Source organism: Cynocephalus volans, chromosome 5 (genome assembly GCF_027409185.1).
Source record: "Cynocephalus volans isolate mCynVol1 chromosome 5, mCynVol1.pri, whole genome shotgun sequence".
Lineage (NCBI taxonomy): Eukaryota > Metazoa > Chordata > Mammalia > Dermoptera > Cynocephalidae > Cynocephalus > Cynocephalus volans.
This window is the reverse complement of record NC_084464.1, coordinates 149822011-149846582: the sequence shown is the minus strand read 5'-3', so window position 1 is coordinate 149846582 and position 24572 is coordinate 149822011. Positions and strand designations below refer to the sequence as shown.

The 24572-nt window shown below is 38.3% G+C and overlaps 1 protein-coding gene across 1 annotated transcript in view; it reads right to left on the bottom strand.

Annotated features, from left to right (window-relative positions):
* Nucleotides 1-24572, bottom strand: part of MTHFD1L (methylenetetrahydrofolate dehydrogenase (NADP+ dependent) 1 like) — a 182248-nt gene that overhangs the window by 80888 nt on the left and 76788 nt on the right. The window contains exon 21 of the mRNA XM_063098373.1: nt 21889-22000. Coding sequence (XP_062954443.1) covers nt 21889-22000 — 112 coding nt within the window. The remainder of the gene's footprint in view (nt 1-21888; nt 22001-24572) is intronic.

Sequence of the window (24572 nt, the reverse complement as noted above, 5' to 3'; positions counted from 1 at the left end):
GCCTTCCCAGCCTCCTCCGGCCAGGCTTTGTTGCTCCCATCACCGGTTGGGGGAATGAATGAATCCAACCCTCTAGCCAGGGCTTTCTTTTCCAAACTGCACTTTCCATTACCATCACATGCAACAACTGCTTTAGATCTGAAATTCTCACATTTGCTTTTACACTGGAGAAATCACTTCTTGGACTCTGAGATAGAGTTAAACTGAGGCACCGAGATAATGTTTCCTGGAGTTTCTGGTTACTTGAAATACCTGAATGTTGTCACCAGAATTGCAAATTGAATTTCCACCTTGCTATGTCACTAAGGGAATCCTTAATTCTAAGTGTACTCAGAAAATAAAATAAATTAGAACTGTCAAATTTCATAGCCACTTTTTAATGGCAATAATTTTTTTTCTCCATGACAATGCAACAAACATATATATCAAATATCCAACATATTGAGTTCTGCATTACTTTTGGACATGAACTTGAATTTATGGACTGTTAGAGGTTTCACAGGAGTCCTTGCAACCAGCTTAGCTCAACGTGGTTTGAGATAAGAAATATGTCCGCACTGGCTAGATTTGGCTAACTTAATCCTCAGAAGAATTTCTTGTAAACAGAGGGAGAAATAAAATTGTAGCTTTCATTGAGTCTGCACTTCACATTCTCATAACAAATCAGAAATAAAAATAAGACATTTGTACAGGAAGAAGCAAGGTATATGCTCAACTAGGCTTCATTCTGAAACACTGTGGGCTATAATTCCCGAACAATGCTAAGGGAAATGAAAACTAGACTCTTCAAACTGTCTTTTACTGCCCTATGTAAACATGTCTATTCAGCTGTCTGCAGACAAACTCAGGAAAAGATGAGTTCAAAGGCACAGAACTGCATGAATTCCACACTTGAGCTCAAGGTGGGCTAGTCTTTGAGGATTTTAATTATTTTCCCAAGTGACTACAAGGACAGTAAACCAGGATGAGTCATTCAATTAACTATAAGGAAAGCTCAATGTTATTACTACAGCTTAAAAAAGGGGGGGGGGGCAGGGCTTGATTTAGAACATGCTAATTTTGAGGATTTAACTCATTTTAAGTCTATGAAATTTTACCAAAAACTAAATCCTTTCTGCTCTTTAGGATTTGTCTATTTAATCTATAATCCTCTTTGGTTTTATTAAGTGTCTCAGGGTCAATTTCCAAGAATATACAGAATCAACTGGACACATATGAAGAGACCTAAAGAAAGAAGAAACCAGTAAAAACCCCAATATCAATATCAGCATGTGACCTTCCTACTTCTCTTTTTGCTGATGGCCATGTATAAACGTATTAGGGGAAGATTGGTGGTGGTGCCGAAAGCATTAGAAAGCTACTGGGGATTTGTTTGGAAAAAGGGAAAGAGAAGCAGTGTAAAGAGAACACAGATACATCTGGACAATTTTTGGTGGTAATGAAAACTTTGAAAATACCAATAAGGCCAATTTGATGTGCTTTGGTGTCAGGAACCAGCACTTCCTTCCTCCCGAGAGTGAGTGACTTACAGACAATGGTTCACATGGTTTGGAACCATCATTAATCATCTTGTTTTGTAAGATGATTTTGACCAAAGTGAAATTTAATTTTGAAAATGTAGTGTTTAGATGAAAATTAAATTATCCATGTTATTTTTAGCTCCCTTATAAAAATCGAACTGAATTAAATTCATGAATCCATTTTCCAAATAGTTCCCATCTTCTTGTAGGAAGCTTGAACATTTGTACAATGTCATGGTTATGGCCAGGGCTTTAACCCTTCAGTTTTTAGCAAACAGTGGTATCCCCGAGTCCTGGCTAGAGGCCTGGGATTTTGGTTGATTACACGGGGTCAGAGCTGTTCTCTTGCAGTTCCTGAAAACGAGACACCAGGAAGTTAACCAAAAACAAAAGTGAATTCTAATAGGCTGAGCTACTAACATGCCTTAACCTAAAAGAATGGAAAGATAAAATATGGTATGTTTTATTGCACAGTCTATGGAAACGAATCCAAGGAGGAAAAAAGTATAAATACTAAGAGGTAAATGTATTCTATTTTAAAGCTTCTCAGCAAAAACTGCATCAAAAAACCTGTAATAACTATTTCTGGGACCACTAATGCAAATCAGCAAAAGAAACATAATTATTGAATTTGAAAACAAAGTAAATATACTGGCATTCCTGGTAATGACAACTTAGATTATAGATGAAATTAAGGCAGACAGAAGGAAAATATTTTAAACTTGAAAATTGTAAGACTGTACAATATATTGACTCGATACAAGCAGGCAGAGCACAGATTTTTGAACCAAAGGTGGAGACCCACTAGTGTGTCATTATATCAATTTACTGAGTTGCAACCTGCAATTAAAAAAAAAAAAAGGATAGAAAATACTAGGATGCATAACGCATAACAAGACAAAGTAGTATTAAAATTTTGATTTGGTTTTTGCACACACACACAGTTGTGATATAAAATGTACTTCTTGCTCTGGGTTTCCGTTAAAACACTCAAGAGTCACTGGCAAAGACTCGACCTCTGGGAAGGGAAAAGATGAACCTGCCAGTATTGTGGTCATGTCTAGTCCTACCAGTTTGTCACAAGCAGATCAGTTCAACAATTATTCATGCCTGGCCCTCATTCAGCTCAGTATTGGCACAAATGGCACAGGCAGTTCCCACAGAGCAAGATCCCAGCGTTATCAGCCACTGAATTTGTACCGAGAGTCACAAAACAGTCACAGTCTGAAGGATGAAGAAAAACAGTTTTAGTGCTCCTCTCACTGATCCTGTGACCCATTCCCACTGACTTGGAGCTAGAAAGGAAAAATGGAACGTGAAAAAGAAATAAAGTAAAGAGGGTTGACCATTTCTTTTATTTTGTAGAACACTAGAAAATTCTTCTTTTTAGCTACAAACACCTTCGCTCAGGGCATATCGTTCTACAAGCAATATACTCATCCTTTCAGGGACTGTGCCTGTGGCCTTCACTGCCCTGGAGGGAACACAGAGTCTCCATCCTCGGTAAGGATGTAGGGCATGACCCCAAAGGGCTGTCCAAGGCGCGAGCTGACAGGCTCACAGAGCTGAGGACAGAGCCCAGGAGAACATGTGGGGCAGATCAGCGAGGGCGGGTAAGAGTCAGTGATGCGGGGAAAGGTTAGAGAGCTGCTTCAGAACTTCGGCTCCCTAGGTAACATGTTTTGGGTCTAGTGTTCTACGTGGCAGCTGAAATGGCTCTTCTTAGCTTTCTCCGCTGGTGTAGGTGGTCCATTTTGGGCGTGAAGGCAAGAACAGTCTGCACTGTCTTGCTTTTCCTGTGTCCTTCCAGAATGTCTGACACAGGCACTAGCATGAGACCAGCCCCACTCCCTGTTCAGTGGTCCTGGATGTTAAAAGGATTACGTTTAACAGGACCAATGAAGACACATGGAAAGGCTGGCAGTTCATTTTTACATTTGTTAAAAACTCAAACTACAGATGATAGCTTTGAAAAGGAGGAATGAGAATATTTTTTCTGTGGCTTATTTCCAAAATAACTTCAGTCTATGAAATTAATATATTATTATCAATGTTATATATTATTGGAAAATGTGATGTAAGGAAGAAAACAAATCAGGCCCCTTTAACCATTTTCACTGTAATCTATGCTCCAGGTTATCACTTTACTGTTGATGGAGGAATGATGTCCTTGAGATGTCCAGGTAAACAAATCTTATAGAGAAAAAGTAACAAAGAATCAGGAGTCATTTTCACGTCCCAATCTCCCCACCTCTACCCCATCCCTAAGTCCAGAGGGAACTGAGACTAAAGTTTGTTACAACTGCCTGGATGTTAAAAATATGATCATTTTTGTATAACACTGGAAAATACTAAGTGTATATAAATCTTTTATTATGTTTATTATACTGGCAAAATATATGCATCAAAAACAAGGTTTCATTATGCCGATCTGGCTTGCAAATTTCTGAGAGAGGTTCCTGAAGGGCAGTTTGGGGCTGTCCCCACAAAGATAGCATTCCACACCTATATGCTTTATCTTCCACATAATGGATGTCATGAGCTAAAGACAATTTTGTATCCTGATCTTCCCAATTAACCTAATGTGGAGCATTTCCTCACAACATTAACATTTTTCAAGATAATATTTTATCACATAATATTTCACTAAAAGAATGAGTCATGATTTATAAAACCATTCTTACTTTTGGACATGTCCTAAACTTTTAAAAAAAATGATCTTTGATATACATAAGAACTTAAGGGTGGGCTGGTCAGTTGGCTGATTTAGAAGATGATCCTAATCATGTGTGTGTGGAGAAGTCAAAGGTCTGATCTTCTGAACCCTGGCAGGCTACCTGCAGATGCTATCAAAATGGAATTGGAGATGGTGACACGGATGACTTGGCATTAACTCAATTCTGTGTCTGTGTCAAGAAGGAAAACCTCTTGGACTACATCCTGCTGGCAGTGGATTAGCAACTCATGTTTCTATTTGAGGGAGACCATGTTGCATCAGAAAATATCTCAGCTTCTCTTACAGCTAGGTATGGCCGTGTGACCAAGGTTACTAATGAGATGCAAACAGAAGTGTTGTATGTGATTTCCAGGAAGGCTCTTGAAAAGCAGGTATGCCCTGCCTCCTCTTTGCCTCTGGCTGGGATACAGATGTGACAGCTGGGGCTTGTGCAACCGTTCCAGACTAGCAGGCAGCATAGAGCCCCTGATGATTAAGGAGCTGGTATAGCAGCCCAGACTGCCTACCCTGATCTTTTCTGTGACAGAAAAACTTCTATTAGCTTTGGGTCACTTTTGTCACTGCTGCTGTTATCTGTGGGTTAACCAAATTCTAAGTGATTCATCTGTGAAAAGAGAGCCTACCTAGAAACATCATAGCATTTTTCATTTCTATCATTTCAGTTTCCACCTTATTTGAACATTACACGGTGTTTTCTTTCCCTGTACAACATTAATTCAGGGATTGAAGTCAAGGTCACATTTCTAATTTAGAAGAGATGTGAGATTTGCTCAAAGTTTTGCTGATGAAAGATCTGAACTTTAAGAGGCTGAGATATGGCCATAACTCTTTGATTGATACTCCAAAGCTACGCCACTGAAGGTAACTGAGAAAGGGTGGATTGCAAGCTCCAGGCACAGAATTAAATCAAGACAGCAGAATCCAGTACACATGTCAGTTTGGAGCAGCACAAGATAGATGTATAGGACTCCAGAGGGTTTCCTGTTCATTTGACTATAAAAACTGCTTTCCCTCTAAATTCCATCTCCTTTGTGTATGTATGTGCTAAACAAAGAAATGTGTTTTAGAGGGAAAAAAACTATTTTTATAGTTGTTTTAAATACTGTTAGAGTTATTTCATGAAATTATTACCTGCCCCTAAAAAGTAAAGACAATTTATAGTCAACCAAAACATTCATGCAATTTTATAAAACAAACAAAAAAGGACTAAACAATATGGGGGGAAAATTAAAAGGTTTTTTTTGGTGCATGAAATTCAGAATGTTCACGTGCATAACACTTGAACATATGAAAAAAATTTAAAAACTCAACAGATCATAACCGACCATCTCAGCGCTGAATGTGGAGCCCTTAGTGGATGAGTATGCATCCTCATTGCCCCAGAAAGCAGCAGACCCAGGAAACACCGAGAAGTCTCACGGCATTCTTCATTTCTCCCCATCCCCTTTGCAAAGGGAAAGTCTCACCCCAGCTCAAGTCTGCCTGATCTACCCCATCAGCTACTGCCAACATCTCTACCATTCACCCCGAGGGAAATGCAAGAATCCATACAAAATGTGGACGGATCCATACAAAAACCATCGCCGCTGCTAGAAAGTAACAGAGAGCTTCTGGCCCACTAACTGTGGCTATTAACACCCAGATTTAGTTCTAAAAAAGTAGAGTTGACCACACAGTAATTGCAACTGCCAATCTCGGCTCTAGCCTCAGCCTCTCTCCTAAATTACAGACCCACATTCCTTCCCCCCCATAACTAACAAACATTAACATTTTGCCGCAATTGCTTAAGCTCTTTTCCTTTTTCAGGGAATTAACACAGCACAGCTCCAGCTGGTCCAATTCCCTGGTCCAGTTCCCTCCTTTCTTCCCAAAGTCACTCTCTTACAAACTCGGTGCTTATCCAGGTCAAGTTTTCATACTCTGGCTACATATGTACACATGTGTAAACAGAATATGGCATGGTGTTGTGCGTTCTGAACATGTAACAGTCTGTAGATACAACTGCATGACCTGCTTTTCCTCTGTACTTCTGAGCTGTAGCCTTCGGCCATACGGTACCCAGAAGTGGCACTGCTGGCTGGGGAGCACATTTCCTGAAGCCAAGGGCATCCTTTTCTGGGAGGGAGCCCCACTAGGGAACACTTTGGCCTCCCCTTCCCCTCACTTACTCTGCTTCAGGAGGTGGGATGACTTATCTGATAAGGGGCTGGAAAGAAACACCATCTTAAAGTCAAGTCCTTCTAATAATAACTCTCTGCAAAATCACTCAGGAAGTCCTCATGGATTAGAAACTGTTCTAACTCTTCCCCGGGACTTTTAAAGACACTGAATGTATGAGTCCAGTCTATCTTCTTCGGCCTATCTCTGAGCAAACTGAACGATGTGTGATTCCTCCAACACAGACCACTCTTTCTCCCCTCTGTCCTTTTTCACCAGTTTATATCTTAACCATTCTTCAAAGCTTGCCTCAAATGCCATCTTCTCAGGAGAATCTTACTGGAACCACAAGTTAAAAATGGACAATTTAACCTCCACCGGTAACTGAAAGCAAGGCATTTCAGATTAGCATTTATTCCTCTCCAAAATATCACCTCACCTAGGCCGGCCCGTGGTTCTCTCGGGAGAGTGTGGTGCTGATAACACCAAGGCCATGGGTTCGGATCCTATATAGGGATGGCCGGTTGGCTCACTGGGGAGAGCGTGGTGCTGACAACACCAAGCCAAGGGTTGAGATCCCCTTACCGGTCATCTTTTTAAAAAAAACAAAAAAACAAAAAAAACAAAATATCACCTCACCTAATGATGGAACTCATCTCCCCCGATGTCCTGTACTCCACACTGTTCCCAGAAGCCACCAACACTCTTCCATCGATATTCATTTGCTTGTTCTTTGAACTCAGCCTAAAATGCATTTCTCCCTATTTCTGCATGTCAAATTACTTCAGATTTTTAAGTCAATTTTTCCTTTTTTAAAAAATTACAAAAGTAAAACAATAACTGTAAAAATTTCAGAATACCAAAATACAGAAAGTATAAAGTGAAAGTCACCATGACCCCATTCCTCACAGATAAAGTAATAATGTGACACACTTCTATATCTTTTCAGTGCATAGATATACATTTCATAATTTTTTAAAAATTGGAAATATATTGTAAACATTATTTTGCAACTTGATTTTTTTTACTTTATATATTGCAAACATTTCCCTACATTTTATGTATGTTTATCTGTTCTTTTCTAATATCCCTGATGTTACACCAACAATACTATGCTTTTTGTTTTGTTTTCTTGAAGCTTTATATGTTCTAACTTTCATGTTAAAAAGTTAATCTATCTTTATCTTGAATATATTGTGACACAGAATTCTAAGTTTATCTTTTAAAGTTATTAGCCAAATGTCCCAACATCATTTAATCAGTAATCCACCCATTTGGCACTCACTTGAAAAAGTTGTCTTTATCAAATGATTAATTTCTACATATTATGAAATAAGTCTATTTAAAGCCACTCTGGGCTGTTCCTTTGCTATCAGTTGTTGTTGGTCTATCCCTCTTTATTATTGTGGCAGTATTACCCTGTTTTGCTGTAGTATTACTCTATTTTGCTATCTACAATTAGGTAAGTCATCCATCATAATTCTTTTAATTTTTTCTTGTACATCCTCATGAATTTATTCTTACAAAATCTAGACAAATGCTGTTATTAATTTAACTATCAAGCTCATCTTCCTCCACAGCTTTAGTAAGTACAGTATAGTATAGTATGGCATGGCATAGTAATTTTTATGTAAATTTGACGGGGGAATGATGCTTATGTAACACTGATTATTCCCATTCAAGAACATGTTATATATCTCATCATTTATTCAGGTCTTGCTCTTTGTCTTTCAGTAAAAATTTTATAGTTTTATTTCTGTATACTCATTTCTTGTTAAATTTATTCCTAGGTATTTTAGAGTTTGGGGGACACGTATAAATAGGGTTATTTTCTCCACGATGGTATCTGTTTATTGCTGATAGAAAGGAAAACTACTGACTTTTACATATTTACAGTGCATCCAACTAGCAAACAAAAATTTTTATTACTTAAATTTTCAGTTGACACTTGAATTTTCTAGTTAATCAATTATACAATATATAAATAATGAAAAATCTATAACTTCCTTTCCAATATTTATGCTTTTCTACTGTTCTTGTTTTATTCCACTGGCCAGGATTTTCAGAATAATAATGGTGATTATAAGCGTCCCTGTTATGTTTCTAATATATTAGATATGCCTTTAGGGTTATACTAATTAGTGAGATGCTGATTGTTAGTTTCCGTTTTTCACTTTCACTTAAATTCTTCTGTTGCATGAAGTCTTTATCATTCCACTTAAATACCTCTTTCATCCCTAAAGTTACTTCATTACTTTGCTTCATTTTGCCTATTTTTAAAAATTTTACTTCTCAATATACATTGTAGTTGATTTTCATGACCTTCTACCTGTTCCTCTCCACTCCCTCCCCTCCCCCCCCCATCATATCTGTTCACTTGACTTAGATAATTCAAGGAATTTTTGTGGTTATTCTGTCTTCTTCCGCTGCCACCCTTGATTTGTTTGTGTGTTTGTTTATTTGTTTTTAGCTCCTACAAATAAGTGAGAGCACGTGGTATTTCTCTTTCAGTTCCTGACTTGTTTCACTTAATATAATTTTCTCTAAGTCCACCCATGTTGTTGCGAATGCTAGTATTTTGGTCTTTTTTATAGCAGAGTAGTATTCCAAACTCTGCTTTATTTTGAATTGGATACCCAAGTACTTTGTAATTTACATAGTACTTTTAAACTTTCGGTAGTTTTAAAATTGATATTACAGTATTTGTATTGAAGCACTAATGGTTAAAACAACATTTATGGTTGCAGCTAGCAAGGGGCTTGAGACTTTTAGAAAGCCCCAATAATCTATGTTTCTCCTTCTCTCCTCCCCCAAAAGATGTAAAGAGGGGCATAAAAAGATATACTAAATCACACATTCCTTTAGCAATGGCTAGTTTCCCAATATTCCTTGCTCAAAATTCTATTATGCTCTCTTTGTATAAGAACAGCACAATATTGTAATTATACCAAACATTGTTAAAAATGTAAAAACAACCTCATATAATTGCAATTTTCTGAACTACAGCTAATTTATTAGGAAAGGGTCATTTGACTCTTTTTCAGAATCCACAGGCTGAATTTCTTGGCCAAAATAGGGTAAAGCAGCAGTCACACAATGTAATTTTAAAGGTCATTGCACAATGAATTTTTAAAAAAAAATCCTCAAAGAGCCTATGCATTGTGTGAATTTGAAAACTCAAGTTTAACTTCTGGATTACATTTTAAAATCATTTCATGTTAACTTTCATAGCACTAACCTTTGCATGACAATGTTTTGACAAGGGTCTTACTCTACCTCCACGTTTTATGATGGTAAGCAGAACTACATTCTGAGCACATTACGTAGAATATATATAAATCGTAAGTAGGGATGGGTTGAATACCTCATTGAAAATAAATTTGGATTTTATAGCACATGAAGAAACAGTCAAGGTCAGGTTAGACATTCCTAAAATTCAAAACTCCTTCCAAAACTTTAAACTTTTTAAATTTAATTACATTGGCTTCAACTTCAAGTCACCAGCTGCATTAGCCCCTAATAAGACAGTCACCCTGTTCTTTGCAGTTTTGAAGCCAGGCAGTGACTTCCTTAGTTGTGAAAGTCCTAGATGGCATCTTCTTTCAATATAAGGCTGTTTCATCCACATTAAAAATCTGGTGTTGAGTGTGGCCGCCCTCATCAATGATCTCAGCTGGATCTTCTGATCACTTGTTGCAGCTTCTCCATCAGCACGTGCTGCTTCACCTGCACTTTGTGTTATGGAGACGGCGTCTTTCCTTAAATCTCATGGACCAGCCTCTGCTGGCTTCACACTTTTCCTCTGTAGCTTCCTCACCTCTCAGCCTTCACAGAATTGAAGGGAGTTAGGGCCTTGTTCTGGATTAGGCTTTGGTTTAAGGGAATGTAGTGGCTGGTTTGATCTTCTGTGCAGACCCCTGAAACTTTCTCTGTATCAGCAGTAAGGCTGTTTTGCTTTCTTATCATTGGTGTGCTCACTGGAGCAGCACTTTAATTTCCTTCAAGAACTTTTCCTTTGTATTCACAACTTGGCTAACTTTTTGGTGCAAAAGGCCTTGCTTTCGGCCTAAGCTTTGACATGCCTTCCTCAGCTCAGTCATTTCTAGCTTTTGATTTAAGGTAATGTGCGACTCTTCCTTTCACTTCAACACCTAGAGACCACTGTAGGGTTATTAATTGGCCTGATTTCAATATTGTTGTGTCTCAGAGAACAGGAAGGCCCAAGGAAAGGGAGAGAGACCGAGCATAGCCAGTCAGTAGAGCAGTCAGAACACACACACAACATTAAACGATAAAGTTCAGCGTCTTATGGTGCCCCACAATTATAATAGTAACAAAGACCACAGATCACCATAACAGATATAATAGTGAAAGGTTTGAAATATTGCAAGAACAACCAAAATGTGACACTGCAACACAAAAAGAGCACATGTTGGAAAAATGATGTTGATATATGTGCTTGATGCAGGGTTGCCACAAACCTTCAATCTATAAAACAACGAAATATTCGTGAAACACAATAAAGAGAAGTGCAATAAACGGACGAGGCCTGCATGCGCACCTGTGCACTCCACGAGGTTGACTAAAAGTTACACGCACTGAATGACTTGGCTCCTCTATTTTTCAAAAAGATCTCCCCTCTGGCTTCTGTCTCCTTGGCAGTGACGGTCTTTCCCAAATAAGGAGTTAAATCCCTGAAGTTTCGGTTAGCATCCCTTTTGGCGTCAAGAGTATATTTGGATGTTAAATTTGCCAGTTGAATTTAAGACAATATGTTTTTAATTTTAAGTTTATGCCACTCAAAGATTGGCTGCATTGTTTCTCAATAATTTTCATGTTTAAGTTTCTTCCATTCCGTTGCAGTCCAGAGCAGCACAAGGCTTAGGTGAGAGAGGGAGATGGACTAGAATATTATGTACCAGTGGATCTGTTAAGTTCCAGTGCTCCCTGCTTTCCCCCAGGTAACTATGAAGCATTTTAAGTGAGGTTTTCTAGGAGTCTCCTAACCCAAAGGCGGCTTTTCAAAATAATCAGAGCCTCTCAGATTTCTCAGATCACCTCTACAGATAAAAATCCTAGACGCCTTTGTATGAGGACTCACCAGCAGTAGTGTTTTCCATGGTCAGAACTCTAACTGCTCATTGAGTTTCATTAAAAAAATAAAATAAAATGAAGTGTACTCATACAGATATTCCTCACTTGAAAGAGTGAATTTGTATCTGTGAAGGTTTGTCTTACAAGTAAAGATCCTTAGCATTTTAAAGTAGAAATAGCAGCTGGTCGCCAGCAACTGTTCAGTTTGTGCTAGGATCCATGCTTTTCTCAGCACTACTGCACTTCAAACCCAGAACAAGCCATAAGACAGGCAATGGAGAAACTGAGGCTTGGGGAGGTTAAGCAATCCCTGAAGGTCACAGCCAGCCCATGGCAGAGAGCAATCAAAACCCTGGAGCCTACAACTTAATATGCTCAGTTGCTCTGCAGAAATTCATCTCCATTATATTGATTCTTATTGTATTATAGCAGAAAATGGCCAATAAATTATATTGGTATCAAAATGAACCCAAATATATTACTCTAACTTAATTCCATTGAAACTTTGAAAGATCACATTGTAAAATGTATTGGTACCATGGCAACCTTAAGTTAAGAAATTCTGTTTCTAAGTTTTTAAAAATTTTATAAAGTATTTTACTTATACAAAAGAATATGGGTAAGTTGACATCAATAAAATCCCTGAACATCATCAATATACGACATTCAGGAAGGTGGGTACTTCTAGTGACGAAGCAGAGAAATGGCATCAGGGTAGGCCCATGGCCTCAAATAGTTTACAGTCCTACATGCACCACGGAGGAAAACAAATAGAAATTAGGTTTCTCATTCAAAAGGAAAAAAAGGTTTGGAAACTACTTAATTCTCATTTGTTTTATGTTTTTCCTCCAAAAATCAGTTCTAAAGAATTGCCACCATCACTCTAAGCCAGGTCATATAAATCTTATAATTTGCATTATCTTCTTCCTCATGTCATAAACACTTTTGGATTTATTTCATATTTAATGAACATATTAGCAAAACAAATGAGAGCTCTCTCCCCTTCTGCTGTAATCAAATAGATAAATGGAAGGTAGTCTAGGTAAAGGAATTTTATTCAAAGAATCTTGTAAAAATAGAAAAGTATATGGACAAGGTGGAATTTGACCATAAAATTAAACTTTTTTCAAAGTTCTAAGGGATGTTTTATGACAAATGTTCAGAGCTGGACCCCAGCGGTTTCCCAGGATCGACAAAAGGCAGTAAAAACAGTGACCTTCACTTTTCTGGAAAGATTGTGTACTGAACAGGTGAAGAGTCAGAGGGAGATGATGCTTGTAACCCCTTCTAGAAGCACAGCCGAGCACCCCCTGTGCTAACCTGGGACACTGCAGGACTCAGGGTGAGGGGAACGGCACTCCAGCTGATCTAGTTCTATGGAGGCTTCTGGGACCCTTTTTTAGGGCTGGGGCTGACAACTGTCTCTGAAAGCATCAATAAGGAAGAAAAGTTTCACAAATTGTATGATTTAAGGAAACGGGACATCATATACAAACATAAATTCTAAGACAACAACAAGCCTAAATGTAAGAGGCAACATTTTATAAGACAACATAGATTATCTTTATGAATCCAAAAGCAGAATTTGCAAAGAAAAAGTACAATAAACATATTTAAAGGATAAGCCACAAATGGGAGATGTTTGTAACAAAGAATTTATGTTCAGAATATGTAAAAGATTGTTATAAATTGGTAAGATAAACAACCCAGTATAAGATAGGCAATTCACAAATGCCCTGAAGTGTCCATAAACATGTTTAGCCTTACACTTATAATAAAATACTATTTCACTCTCATTAGATTGGCAAGAGTTAAAAAAACCCAACAATGTAAGTGTTGGGAAGAATGTTGAGAAATCAGAAATCTCATAAACAATTGGTGGTAATATAAATTGGTAAAACTTTGGAGAACAATTTGGCTTTATCTATTAAGTTGATGATGCGTATTATCTCTTAACCCCCAAAATCTCATTCCTAGGCACAGACTCTAGAAAATCTTTTGCATATATTCACAGAGACAAGGATAAGAATGTTCCCTGCAGCATTATTTGTAACAGCAGAACACTGGAAGCAGTCTAATGTCCCTCAATGAAGAATGCACAAATGCATGTGCTTCACACAAAGACAGACTATGCTAGAGGTAAAATGAGGCTTCTTTGATCACGGCTACATGGGTGAATGCACATGTAATGGTGAACAAACATATCGGGTTATATAGAGCAGGGGCTGGCAAACTGGCCTGCAGGACAAGTCCAGTGTGCCTTCTGGACTTGTATGGCCTGTGAATTTTTTTTTAACATTATAAAATGTTTGGAAAATAATCAGAAGAATAATATTTCACCACATGTGAAAATGATATGAAACTCAAATGTCAGGGTCCATAAATAAAATCCATTGGAACACAGCCACAGTCACTCATAAACCTTGACTAGTTTATGAATTTGTTTTATCTATGGGTGCTTTCTAAATTGAATATTTGTGACAGAGACTCTATGACCCAGAACACCTAAGATATTTATTATCTTGCCTTTTACAGAAAAGGTTTGCTGACTCCTTATAGAATAAACCAGACAGTACGTTTATTAATATATAATATTTGAAAACATGTAAAAAAAAAAAAAAGCTACACTTCTGTGTCACAAATTATGCGCTGAGGCGCTGAGAGGCATCGCAGCGAACAGAAGACTGTGGCACGTTTTAAGTTTTAGACGGAGACATGACAACACTCAACATCCTTTGGACACTGCGAGCACCACTAGCTGGAGACAGCTCACTGTTTTAACATTAGCAGCCTACGTTCCTTTCAATGACATCATGTATTTTTGAAGCTAAATTTTTGGCGGTTGCTGCAGTAAAAAGCAAGAACTTTGTGAAAATCATTGTGGAACAGGAAATGAAGTTGTAGGTGTCAACTTGTTCCAAAGTTTGAGAAGTTGTTCAGTGACCAACAAGGACACACATCTCATTAATAAGGTATGGTGGCTATTTAAGAACGAAATAATATTATTTTTTAGGTATTATTTTTTCAGACAGCTGCTAAGCTGGTAGGACATAAACACCCATTCAGTTGTTTGGAGCTAACTACTTAATCAATAGAAGTGTTAGGTATTCCTCTTGGCCTGGGGTGCCATGAACAGAGAAGGTTTGGGAACCTCTGATGCTGATCTTCTGTGAATACCTACATATGTGGTAAAAGTATAAAAGTACACCAGATATAACCACCCAAATCAGAGAGCGGATCTCTCTAGAGAAGCAAAAAAGAGAACGGGATCAGGGAGGGATTCGTTATGTCTCCAATGCCTTATGTGTTTTAATAAAACTAAAGCACATAGCAATATGTTAAGATTTTGACGAAGCTGAGTTGTGGGAAGTCGAGTGTTTGTTATAATCAATTTGCATACTTTTCCAAATAGCGTATACTCACAATATTTCACTTTTCTATTTTTTTAAAGGGCAGCAGCTGTTGAAAGAGAAGAGGGCTATTTTATTCAAAAGCATGGAAGGAAAAAGGAGAGGTACACAAAGGCCAGAATGAAATTAGACATCAAATTCCAAAAGAGAAATCAGAGCTCCAGAGAAACCACAAACTACCTTTCCTTAGAGTTCGGCTTTCCTGATGATAGGGGTTAAAAACACTGCCTGAGATTAGCAGTACCCTGAGTCAGCACATGACCTCTGGCCAGAGTTTCCAATAATTCAGCACTTCACATTCTTGATTTAATTATGGATATGAACACTAAAGAAAAAATTGGAAGTGTCATAAAAAAGCAGAGAGCAGTCTGAGATCAGTGTGTATTTAAATAATGTAAACAGGGTGAGGTCTGGGAGAATTAAAATTTAGAAGCTGGAAGATCACTTGATGTCAGTTTTTTTTTTTCCCCTTTCAGGGTGGATGAAATTATGTGAATATTTAGTTTAGTCTGGTTTTCTTCCACCAAAACGGAGGAATATTTAAAATTTCATAGCAATAAAAATGGAAACAAGAGAATGAACCGACAGCTGAGTGTAGCCACCAGTGGAGTCCTCTGAAGCCCAAGAAGATAGATGTGAAACTGTCCCAAAAGAACATGGCGTGAGAAGAGCAGCAAGAAGACAGCAGACAGAGTGGGACTCAGTAAGGTCCCACTATTATGGAGAAAGAAACTTTAAAGTAGGACAGAGGAAAAAAAAAAAAGAAAAAAGAACCAAAAGTAATCCACCACTGTTGGCACATATTATGATATACTAGCACAGTACAATTATATCGGTACTTTTTGCAAATGTGACCGTCTGCCATAGGTCATCTGAAACTAATTTTGTTTTTTAATGGGAGTGGTTGAGAACCAGGTAAAGAGAAGTGAGAAAATCATGGAAGGCAGAGGGGCCAACCGATCACCCACAGTCTTTGGCAAGAGGGAGCCTTGAGGTTACATCCTCTGTCACCATCTGAGTGACTACGGGGATGTATCATAATCTTGCTAAGCTTCTGCTGCATAAGCTGTAAGACAAGGATAATTTTTTTTTTTTTTTTTTGGTGGCTGACTGGTACAGGGATTGAATCCTGGACCTTGGTGTTATCAGCCCCACACTCTAACCAATTGAGGTAACTGACCAGCCCCCACTGCAGAATCTATAAAACAGTGCTAACAAAACCGGTCCCACAGAACTGTTTTAAGGATTAGTGAGAACGTACACGATGGATTTAGCACAGGTCTGGAGCTCAGGAATGGCTCAGAAAATGGGGGCATTTAAAATGAAAATAGGAACAAGGCTTTGTTTCCCAGTCCTCCTCAGTTTGTCTTGGAACTCCTATGGCTATTCATTCTCCTCTCTAAATCCTAATCCTGAAATGTCTGAAGCAAAGACTAGCGCATGTTTTAATTGGGTATTGGTCTAGTATTTCTCTTCTGCTGCATGCATGTTTATGCTCACACTCCTAGGAAGCACCTGGAGAGCACAGCTCGGGTCTGTGTAATTCTCTACAGAGAGAGCAAGGAGAAAAGCTGCAATCAATTAGCTAGCTTTTCGACAACCACTTTCGGATGAGGGTGATAAATGCCAAATGTGGATGGAACACTGGAAGCCACTGAAGAATAGATCACTGTACAGTATGGTGAATAGGGTTAAACAATATCCATTAGGCTATGAGTTGTACACTCACAGTTCTCATCTTTCTTGAGTTGTAGTCTCTTCTGAGACTCTAATGAGAATAGTGGAGCCTTTCTCCAGTTCAAAAAAATGTATATATACCCATATGTATAAGTCTGTAGTTAATTATGGGAGCGGTTATAAGCTCTCTAAGTTTATCCATAGATCCTCCGGTGGCTGGTGACCCTCAATTAAAGCCCTTGGCTATAAGGACGGACAAGTACAAGTTCATGCTGCACTACTCAGCAAAGGCAAGGTCTTTATCTGAAAACAGATCAAAACAAATCAAGAAAGCAGAAAACGTATTTTAAAAACCGAAGGTTCATGTGTAAGCTTGAAATTCTTACAAATAGTTTAAATATGAGATAATAATAATAAAAATCCCGGGAACTCAATGTTTTTTTCCTTCCTTCGTTTCTACTTTTTTAAAAATTTTTTAATTACACACGATTAGGGTTTGATGCCAAAGAAATGTCTGCCTTGACAGCAGTAAATGGAAGTTAAGCGGGCTCCCATGAGGACTGCCTACTAACGGCAGTCGCCATCACAGTGACCACAGCACTTTTCCAAAAATTCTCATGAAGTGTTTTGCTCTAGTCTGACAAATTCAAGCAATTAATTAAATAAATGTCAGTCTGTTTTAAGTCTAAATGGACTATCGATTCCATTATCTTGGACTAATTATTCAGAGTAGACAAAATAATTCCTTCCCTGTGTGTGCTTTTTGTTAGAACAAAAAAATAGACTAAATGGACCTCAGCAAAAGCAGTAATATAGACAAAATTCTAAGAGATGCCTATTATCTCTTAAGGTTCTTAGTTATTCAATATAATATTTAATCTCATAAATGCACTGTACTCACCAATGAGTTTTTTGTCTCTCACACCATATTATACATTACTGGAGGGTAAGAAACTTTTTTATTCGTCTTTGATTCCCAGCTCCTAGCATATGTAGTATTTGACATATAGCGGATGCTCAATAAATGTGAACTGAAGTAAACTATTTCAAAGGACTTATATTTTCAATTACTTCTTTTCTAGGGTATATACAGAAGAGAGACTGTTAGATTATTTGCTCATTTTCAGTTTAACCCAGAAATTCTGCCAGGCTGCTCTTTTTCTGTGAATTGCCTTTTGAGATCCTCTGCCTGTCTCTGTATTGGATTATTTGCCTTTTTCTTATCAATCTATAGTCCACGGTGTTTTATATACTTGTATTCTGAATGCTAACCATTTGCCTAATATATTCGCACATGTTTTCTCCTGATCTGTGATTTTTCTTTTAACCTTGTATCTTTTATCATACCCAAGTTATGTTTTAATATAACCCAAATTATCAATCTTTTCCTCTTTACTTTGAGCTTTTTATATCTTAATGGATCCTTCCCTATCTTGAGGTCATAAAGATAGTCTCCTATAAAATGACAGTTTTTTTAAGAATCTAAGTTCCTCCTCAGACTTCAGATAAACCTATGCCTATTGCATTTAGCTTCTGCCGATGGGTGTTAAAATGGTGCTCTTTTGGTCTCACTTCCAAAATATTATCAATTGCTCACATGCCAAAGGATGTTGCTAGCTGACCTAGCAGGATTTGCAAAGAAGTTATCTGAAAACAGATATTGCATCCCTTAGCCCAACAGTCACATGGAGATTTCAAATGGGTTGACAAGGTTAGAAGCCAGGAAATGACTCCTTCAAGGACAGTTATCAATGTGCCAAATCCAACTCCCCTCCCACCACCCAGGGAGAAGAATGCAAGTTGCTTCCCCCTTTTCTTGAGCTAGTGAACAAGGGGTCCGAAGACCATTTGAAAGGCTCAATATGTATCCCCGCCAGAGGTCAAAGGTCTGTGGTACCTAAAGACCAGGTGTGGAACCAGTGGTACGATCATCTAAAGGGGATACTGCTTAGATGGCTTCTGCCAAGAGTGTGGGGACTTCAGCAGGAAGAGGCTGGATGGGTACGATCTTCAACTCTGGAGGGGCAGAGGGATCCTATGTGTAAGACAAGAGCAATACAGAAGAAGCCACCTTCTCCTTCCCAATGTTGGCCAGAGGAGTCCCAAGAGGTGGGGGAAGGAGGGGCTTAAATATGAATGAGATTTGGAGTTTTTGATTTTTATATAAGACTGGATACATACTGTTTACTCAAATGAAGCTATTCCTGTGACTGGAAGTGATCAGAGGAATTAAAAAATATGTATTTTAGAGGGACCAGATATTAACTGAGAGTGAGAGGGAGCTAGCATGAATTTCATTCAACAGCAGGGAATGAACCAGCCCCATACGGCAGGCTTGACCAGAAAACGGGGAACCACGCTCTGTCCCTGCTGCTCAATACGCTGGCTTCACTGCCAACGTTCCCACAGAGGCAACATGGATTCACCGCTTTCGGGACAGCTTAATGTACAGGGCTAGAGAACCGTGGTCTATACATGTTTACACGCATAAGTCATTGCTTTATACATTAACAGTAACATAAAGAGATATTTGCACACTTGTGCTTACAGCAACATTATTCACAATAGCCAAAAGATAGAAGCAACTCAAATGTCCATCAAAGCACTGTACTTGTACATACATAGAATGGAGTATTATCCAGGCTTAAAAAGGAAAAAAAGTTTTGCTGATAACATCAAGGTCAAGGGCAGATCCCCATACTGGCCAGCTGCCCCTCCTCACCACAAAAAAGGTTAGAAAATGTTGACACATGTTACAATGTGGATGATCCTTGAGGACATTATGCTAAAGAAATAAGCTAGTCACAGAAGGACAAATACTGCATGATTCCACTTAAAAAGAAAAAGTCAAATTCACAGAGACAGAAAGCAGAATGGCGGCTGCCAGGGAGGTTGAATAGAGAGTTAGCGTTTATGGGCACAGAGTTTCAGCTTTTTCAAGATGAAAGAGTTCCTTCCGGGGATTGGTTGGACAGCAATGAGAATGTATTTCACTACTAAACATAAAAATGGTTAAGATAGTGAATTTTATGTTATGTGTATTTTACAACAATTAGAAATAAAATTGTTATCCAAAAAATAAACTAAATAAAAAAAGGAAATTTAATCTTCATTGGTCATCTATCATTAACAGTGATCCGTGTCATCGTGACGGGTGGCTAAGAATGACCGAGTCTTACCAGGTGTCAGGTGCCATGCCAGGACTTGATATGCGTGATCTCATTTAGTCCTCATTTCAAATCTATGAGGTAAGTCCTGTTAAAAGCCTTATTTTACACACAAGGGAACTGAGGCACAGAAGGGCGAACCTGCCTCAGTTACACAACTTGAAAGGAATGAGAGACACTCTTCCTCTGTGCTGTGCCTTCTAAACCACCTGGCAATGGACGGATTTCGTTGTCACTGAAATCTCCCCACTGACAGCCTCTCAGATGAGAAAGGATCGTAGAAATAAGTAGCATAATTGCTGACATTTGCATAGTTCTCTGTGTTTTACAAAGCATTTTCTCATTTGATACTCCTCATTAAAATACTATAACATAGGGGCTCTCCCTTAATCAAAAGAGGAAATTGAACCCTAGAGAAGTTAAGTAACTTGCCTAACACTGCCAGTTATGGCTCTAGTCCTACAGCTTCTGACTCCAGGTCCATGGCTACCATCCGTATCCAACTCATCATCTGGTCCTTTCAGATGAGAATGTCCACAAGCGACACACCCACAGAGGCTAATGGTCTGACTAAGGTCACATAGAGAGTTAGTATGTTTTGCATACATCATCAACATATATCTTTAAGGATATTTTGCCTGGTAATACATACTCTATAAATACATGCCTGACAAAGTAAGGATTGGTACAGTGGCAGAGAGCTCTGTCAGCAGAAAGCAGAGTGCTTTTTTCTGGAAGCCCTTTTATTTGCAGAGGTGATGCATTAGGACCATCACTTCACTTAAGCACCCAACTTTTCCATGTCTGCCTTTCCCCCGCCTCCTTGCCCATTAGCTGTACAATTACACCATAATCAATTGAGCAGATCCATTTAGACAGCATGTCTAGCCAATCTCATAGTGGATTTGGTACTGAAGATGCAAAATACCTGATTGCTGTGGAACACAGACCTTTGAGAGATGGAACTACATAACTCTTCATTTGATCCTGACTTCGTGTCTATAAGGAACTCTTAAAACAGTCTAGATAAACCTGAATGACCTTTGTGATGTCTGAGCAAACAAGTGCAGAGCTAAGATTCTGTCCGGCAGAATCTTTTGTAGTAAAATAACTCACTGCTGAGTTTGATTCAAGGGTGATAAGTCTGAAAGAAGTGATTGCTATGCTTGATTATAGACACACATGTGGTTAATGGGAATTACCCATTGATGTGAAAAATCTGCCATTGTAATCCCTCATATACCAAATTGAGGTGCTCTTCCAGGAGGTCTTGTTGGTTTTTTGTCTTTTGCTTTCTCACAGCCTTAATATCAAAGGTGACATTGGGCACTTAATATCACAAGTAACACTGAGCTGGCACTAATTAAGCAAACTCCACAGCAGCTGCCCCTTCTTTCTGGCTGAAATATGTAACAAAAGCCAAAGAGAAGCAGGTACCACCAAGAACTTGACAGCAACAAAAAGTGTGAGATCCTACCAATTAAATTTCCAAGTCTACTGGCTGGGAATCTCCCCTCCATTAGGTCACAAAAACACACTAGGATTCCAGGAAGGGAAAACTGATTTCAAGTTACTAGTACTACAATTATTAATAATAATGGCTAACATTAAATGAGCACTTTCTCCTATTAAATTATAGGTACCATTAGATGGTGTGCTCCCTGAGAGCAAGGGATAGGTCTGTTTTGTTCAACTTGGTATCCTCAGCTCTGAGTAACACACCTTGTATAGGGTAGGCTCTCAATAAATATTTGCTGGATGACTAATCTCATTTAGTTTTCATAATATACCATAAAGCTTGATGCAATCTTGTTATCACCATTTCACAGATGAGAAAACTGAGGTTCAATGGTAATTAAAATATGCCCAAGGTCACTCATGTGACAAATGCAGAGCTTACATTCAAACCCATATATGTACTTCACATAGAAATCTATAGTTCAAACACAACGTAACTGCACTTGTACATACCAGACCTTAGGGCTTTTCTAATACTGAGACCACCTACAAAACGTGGGTCTAAAAGAATATATTTCACATCAGTATGGACATCAATCTATCCCATTCTTTATCTTTTAGTTTTCTCCAATATTCTACAACAACTAAATTTAAAAGAAATGACTTACCTACAAATCCTTCCTCACCAACAAGTTTCAGGGCAATTTTGTCAGCCAACACTGAAGAGTTGCCGTGAGCGATGTTAGCAAAGGGGCCAGCGTGCACAAATACAGGTGTTCCCTACAGAAGGAGGAGGACAAATTAAAACCCCTGAAGACAAAGGGAAGCATGGGAACCAAGATCAATTTTGGGCAAAGTCGAATAGGCTGTTTGGTATTTTAGTCTCAGTCAAGTCATTCTGCTTTTATTTATACTGTATATTTAATGTACAAAATCTCTCAAAGAGAGTCAAAACACTCCAACTCAGTCAAAGGACCAAATTCCCTACATATTCCAGAATAGTGTTATTCTACACTGAATGCTGAACCGGGGAGAAAAAGCTATAAGAATATACCCATTTCCTGGTGTAGTTTTTGATAAGCTTCTGTGTTACTTGCCTCAGTGACCATGAAATAAGCTATTTACCTTATTTCATATTGCTCTGCATTATATTTTTAAAAAGAATAAAATTAGACCCTGATGGTCTAAGAGGCTTATTTAATTTTTTTAAATTAAGAAATATCAAAGTCAAGGGTTTGGATCCCTATACTGGCCAGCAGCACCCCACGTCCCCCAAAGAAATTAGTCAATTCAAGAAAAATCTAAAGTAAGCATAAAAATCAGCACAATTAATGAATTTTGGGAGTCATGGCAGGCCAATTACATAATAATTAAGTTTATGATAGGCTGTTTTTATTCTAATTATAAAGTTGTTATTCTGATTTTTAAAAGTTCTGTTTAAGTCTTTCTCCTTGTTTAACTGTCTTACATGTTAGAAATCTGGTAATACTTTTTTTTGGCAGCTGGCCAGTATGGGTATCTGAACCCTTGACCTTGGCAGAGAAAACTGGTAACTCTTAAGATAACAAAAGCAAAGAAAAATTTTACTCATAGTAAAATGTTAGAGTAATTCTTATTAATAAAAAGGAAAAAAGAAACCAATAGAAGAGAATCATGAAAAACATTACAACTTTAGATTTTAGTTCTTTAAACAAAATCTGTCTATATCTTCATTTTTAATGCCATTTCTACACTTTTTCCTTTTATTGATGACAACAAACCTTCGCCCTATCTAAAAACACTTTATCCACATGCATTAAAATGTCCAGGTCTTATTTAGAGTCCAGCCAGGGCCATCAGGGTCCGTGCACATGAAGCCTTGGCCCCACCTGTGCAAATACAGACTGCTATCTCACTGACACAGGGAAGGCAGGAGCCATGCGGGGGGCGGAGGGCTGGGAGCCGTGGAAAATTCCTGTGAACCATGACGGGCTGTCGGCCGAACATGATTCAAAGATGAGAAAGTTGAACAAAAGCAGGAAGAAAGAAAGTGAAAGAAAAATCATGTCTGAGGATGAAAAAGGTAGACTTTATCAAAGCCACTATGTGGGTCCTCTATTTACTTTTCCTCCCAAATTCCTCAGGAGAAAGAATAATATAAGGGCTCTGACAAGGTCATACATATGTATGTGGCAATGAAGCTAGGGCAGTAAAACCAAGATATGCATGTTATGGATATGTATAGATGTTGTTTAATGTCCATCTCTCACTTCTATTTAGATAAACCTTTTAAGTGCTCTGAAGAAAACATTTTTTAAAACCTTAAAAGTCTCCATCACCTCCTGATCTTCCCAGTCCTAGAATGCTGCTGCCTGTGGTATACTAGAGGCATTGGTAGAAGTTTAACGGGGACAAGGTCACAGGCTCCACCCTGGGATGCGGAGCTGGCTTTACCTCTCCAGAGACTGCAACCCTCATGGCCTCATCTCTCTGAGAAGCACCAAGCCTGTTCTCCAGAGGGGACAGGTGACAGGGTGAGGCTGAATCAGTACAAACACGTCACTATTCCTGGGATAATTGCTCCAAGTTGCTACCAAATCCACAGCAACATATTAGTTAAAAAAGACTGTGAGACTTTGTAGAAGCTTTCTTATTTTTTAGGCTATATATTTATGAGCAAAAGCATTTTTTAAATTTAAGATTTTTGCTTTTAATTGGCAAATAATAATTGTATTTACATATAAATGTGGTACAATGTGATGGTTTGATATATGTATATGTTATGGAATGATTATATCAAGCTAACTAACATATCCATCACCTCACAGATTTATCATTTTTTTTTTGTAGTGAGAACATTTAAAATCTATTATTTTAGCAATTTTGAAATATACAACACATTATTAAGTATGGTCACATCTTGAAAATTTATTCCTCCTGTCTAACTGGAACTCTGTACCCTTTGGTCAACTCCCCATCCTGGTCCCCACCGCCTACCCACGGCCTCTGGTAGCCACCATTCTACTCTCTACTTTGCAAAAACATTTTATAATTTTGTATAAGTGTAGTTTTAGTAGAAATCACAGAATCAGATAACGTGAGAGCAAGAAGAGGCCAACTTCTGCGCATGAGAAACCTGAGGCCCCAAGAGGCTAAGGGAATTCTTCAAGGACACACAGCAGATTAAGACCTAAATCAGAATTAGAGTTCTGGTTTTAAAACTCCCAGTACGGAGTGAGAGAGGAAAAAATTGTTAGAACATCACTGTTGAGATATTCAAACACAGGGACACACACACTCGCACTCTCAGTGATGGATGTAGCTATAAGATACGGTACACTGAGTTAAACACGTTGTCTAAGAAATTCTATGA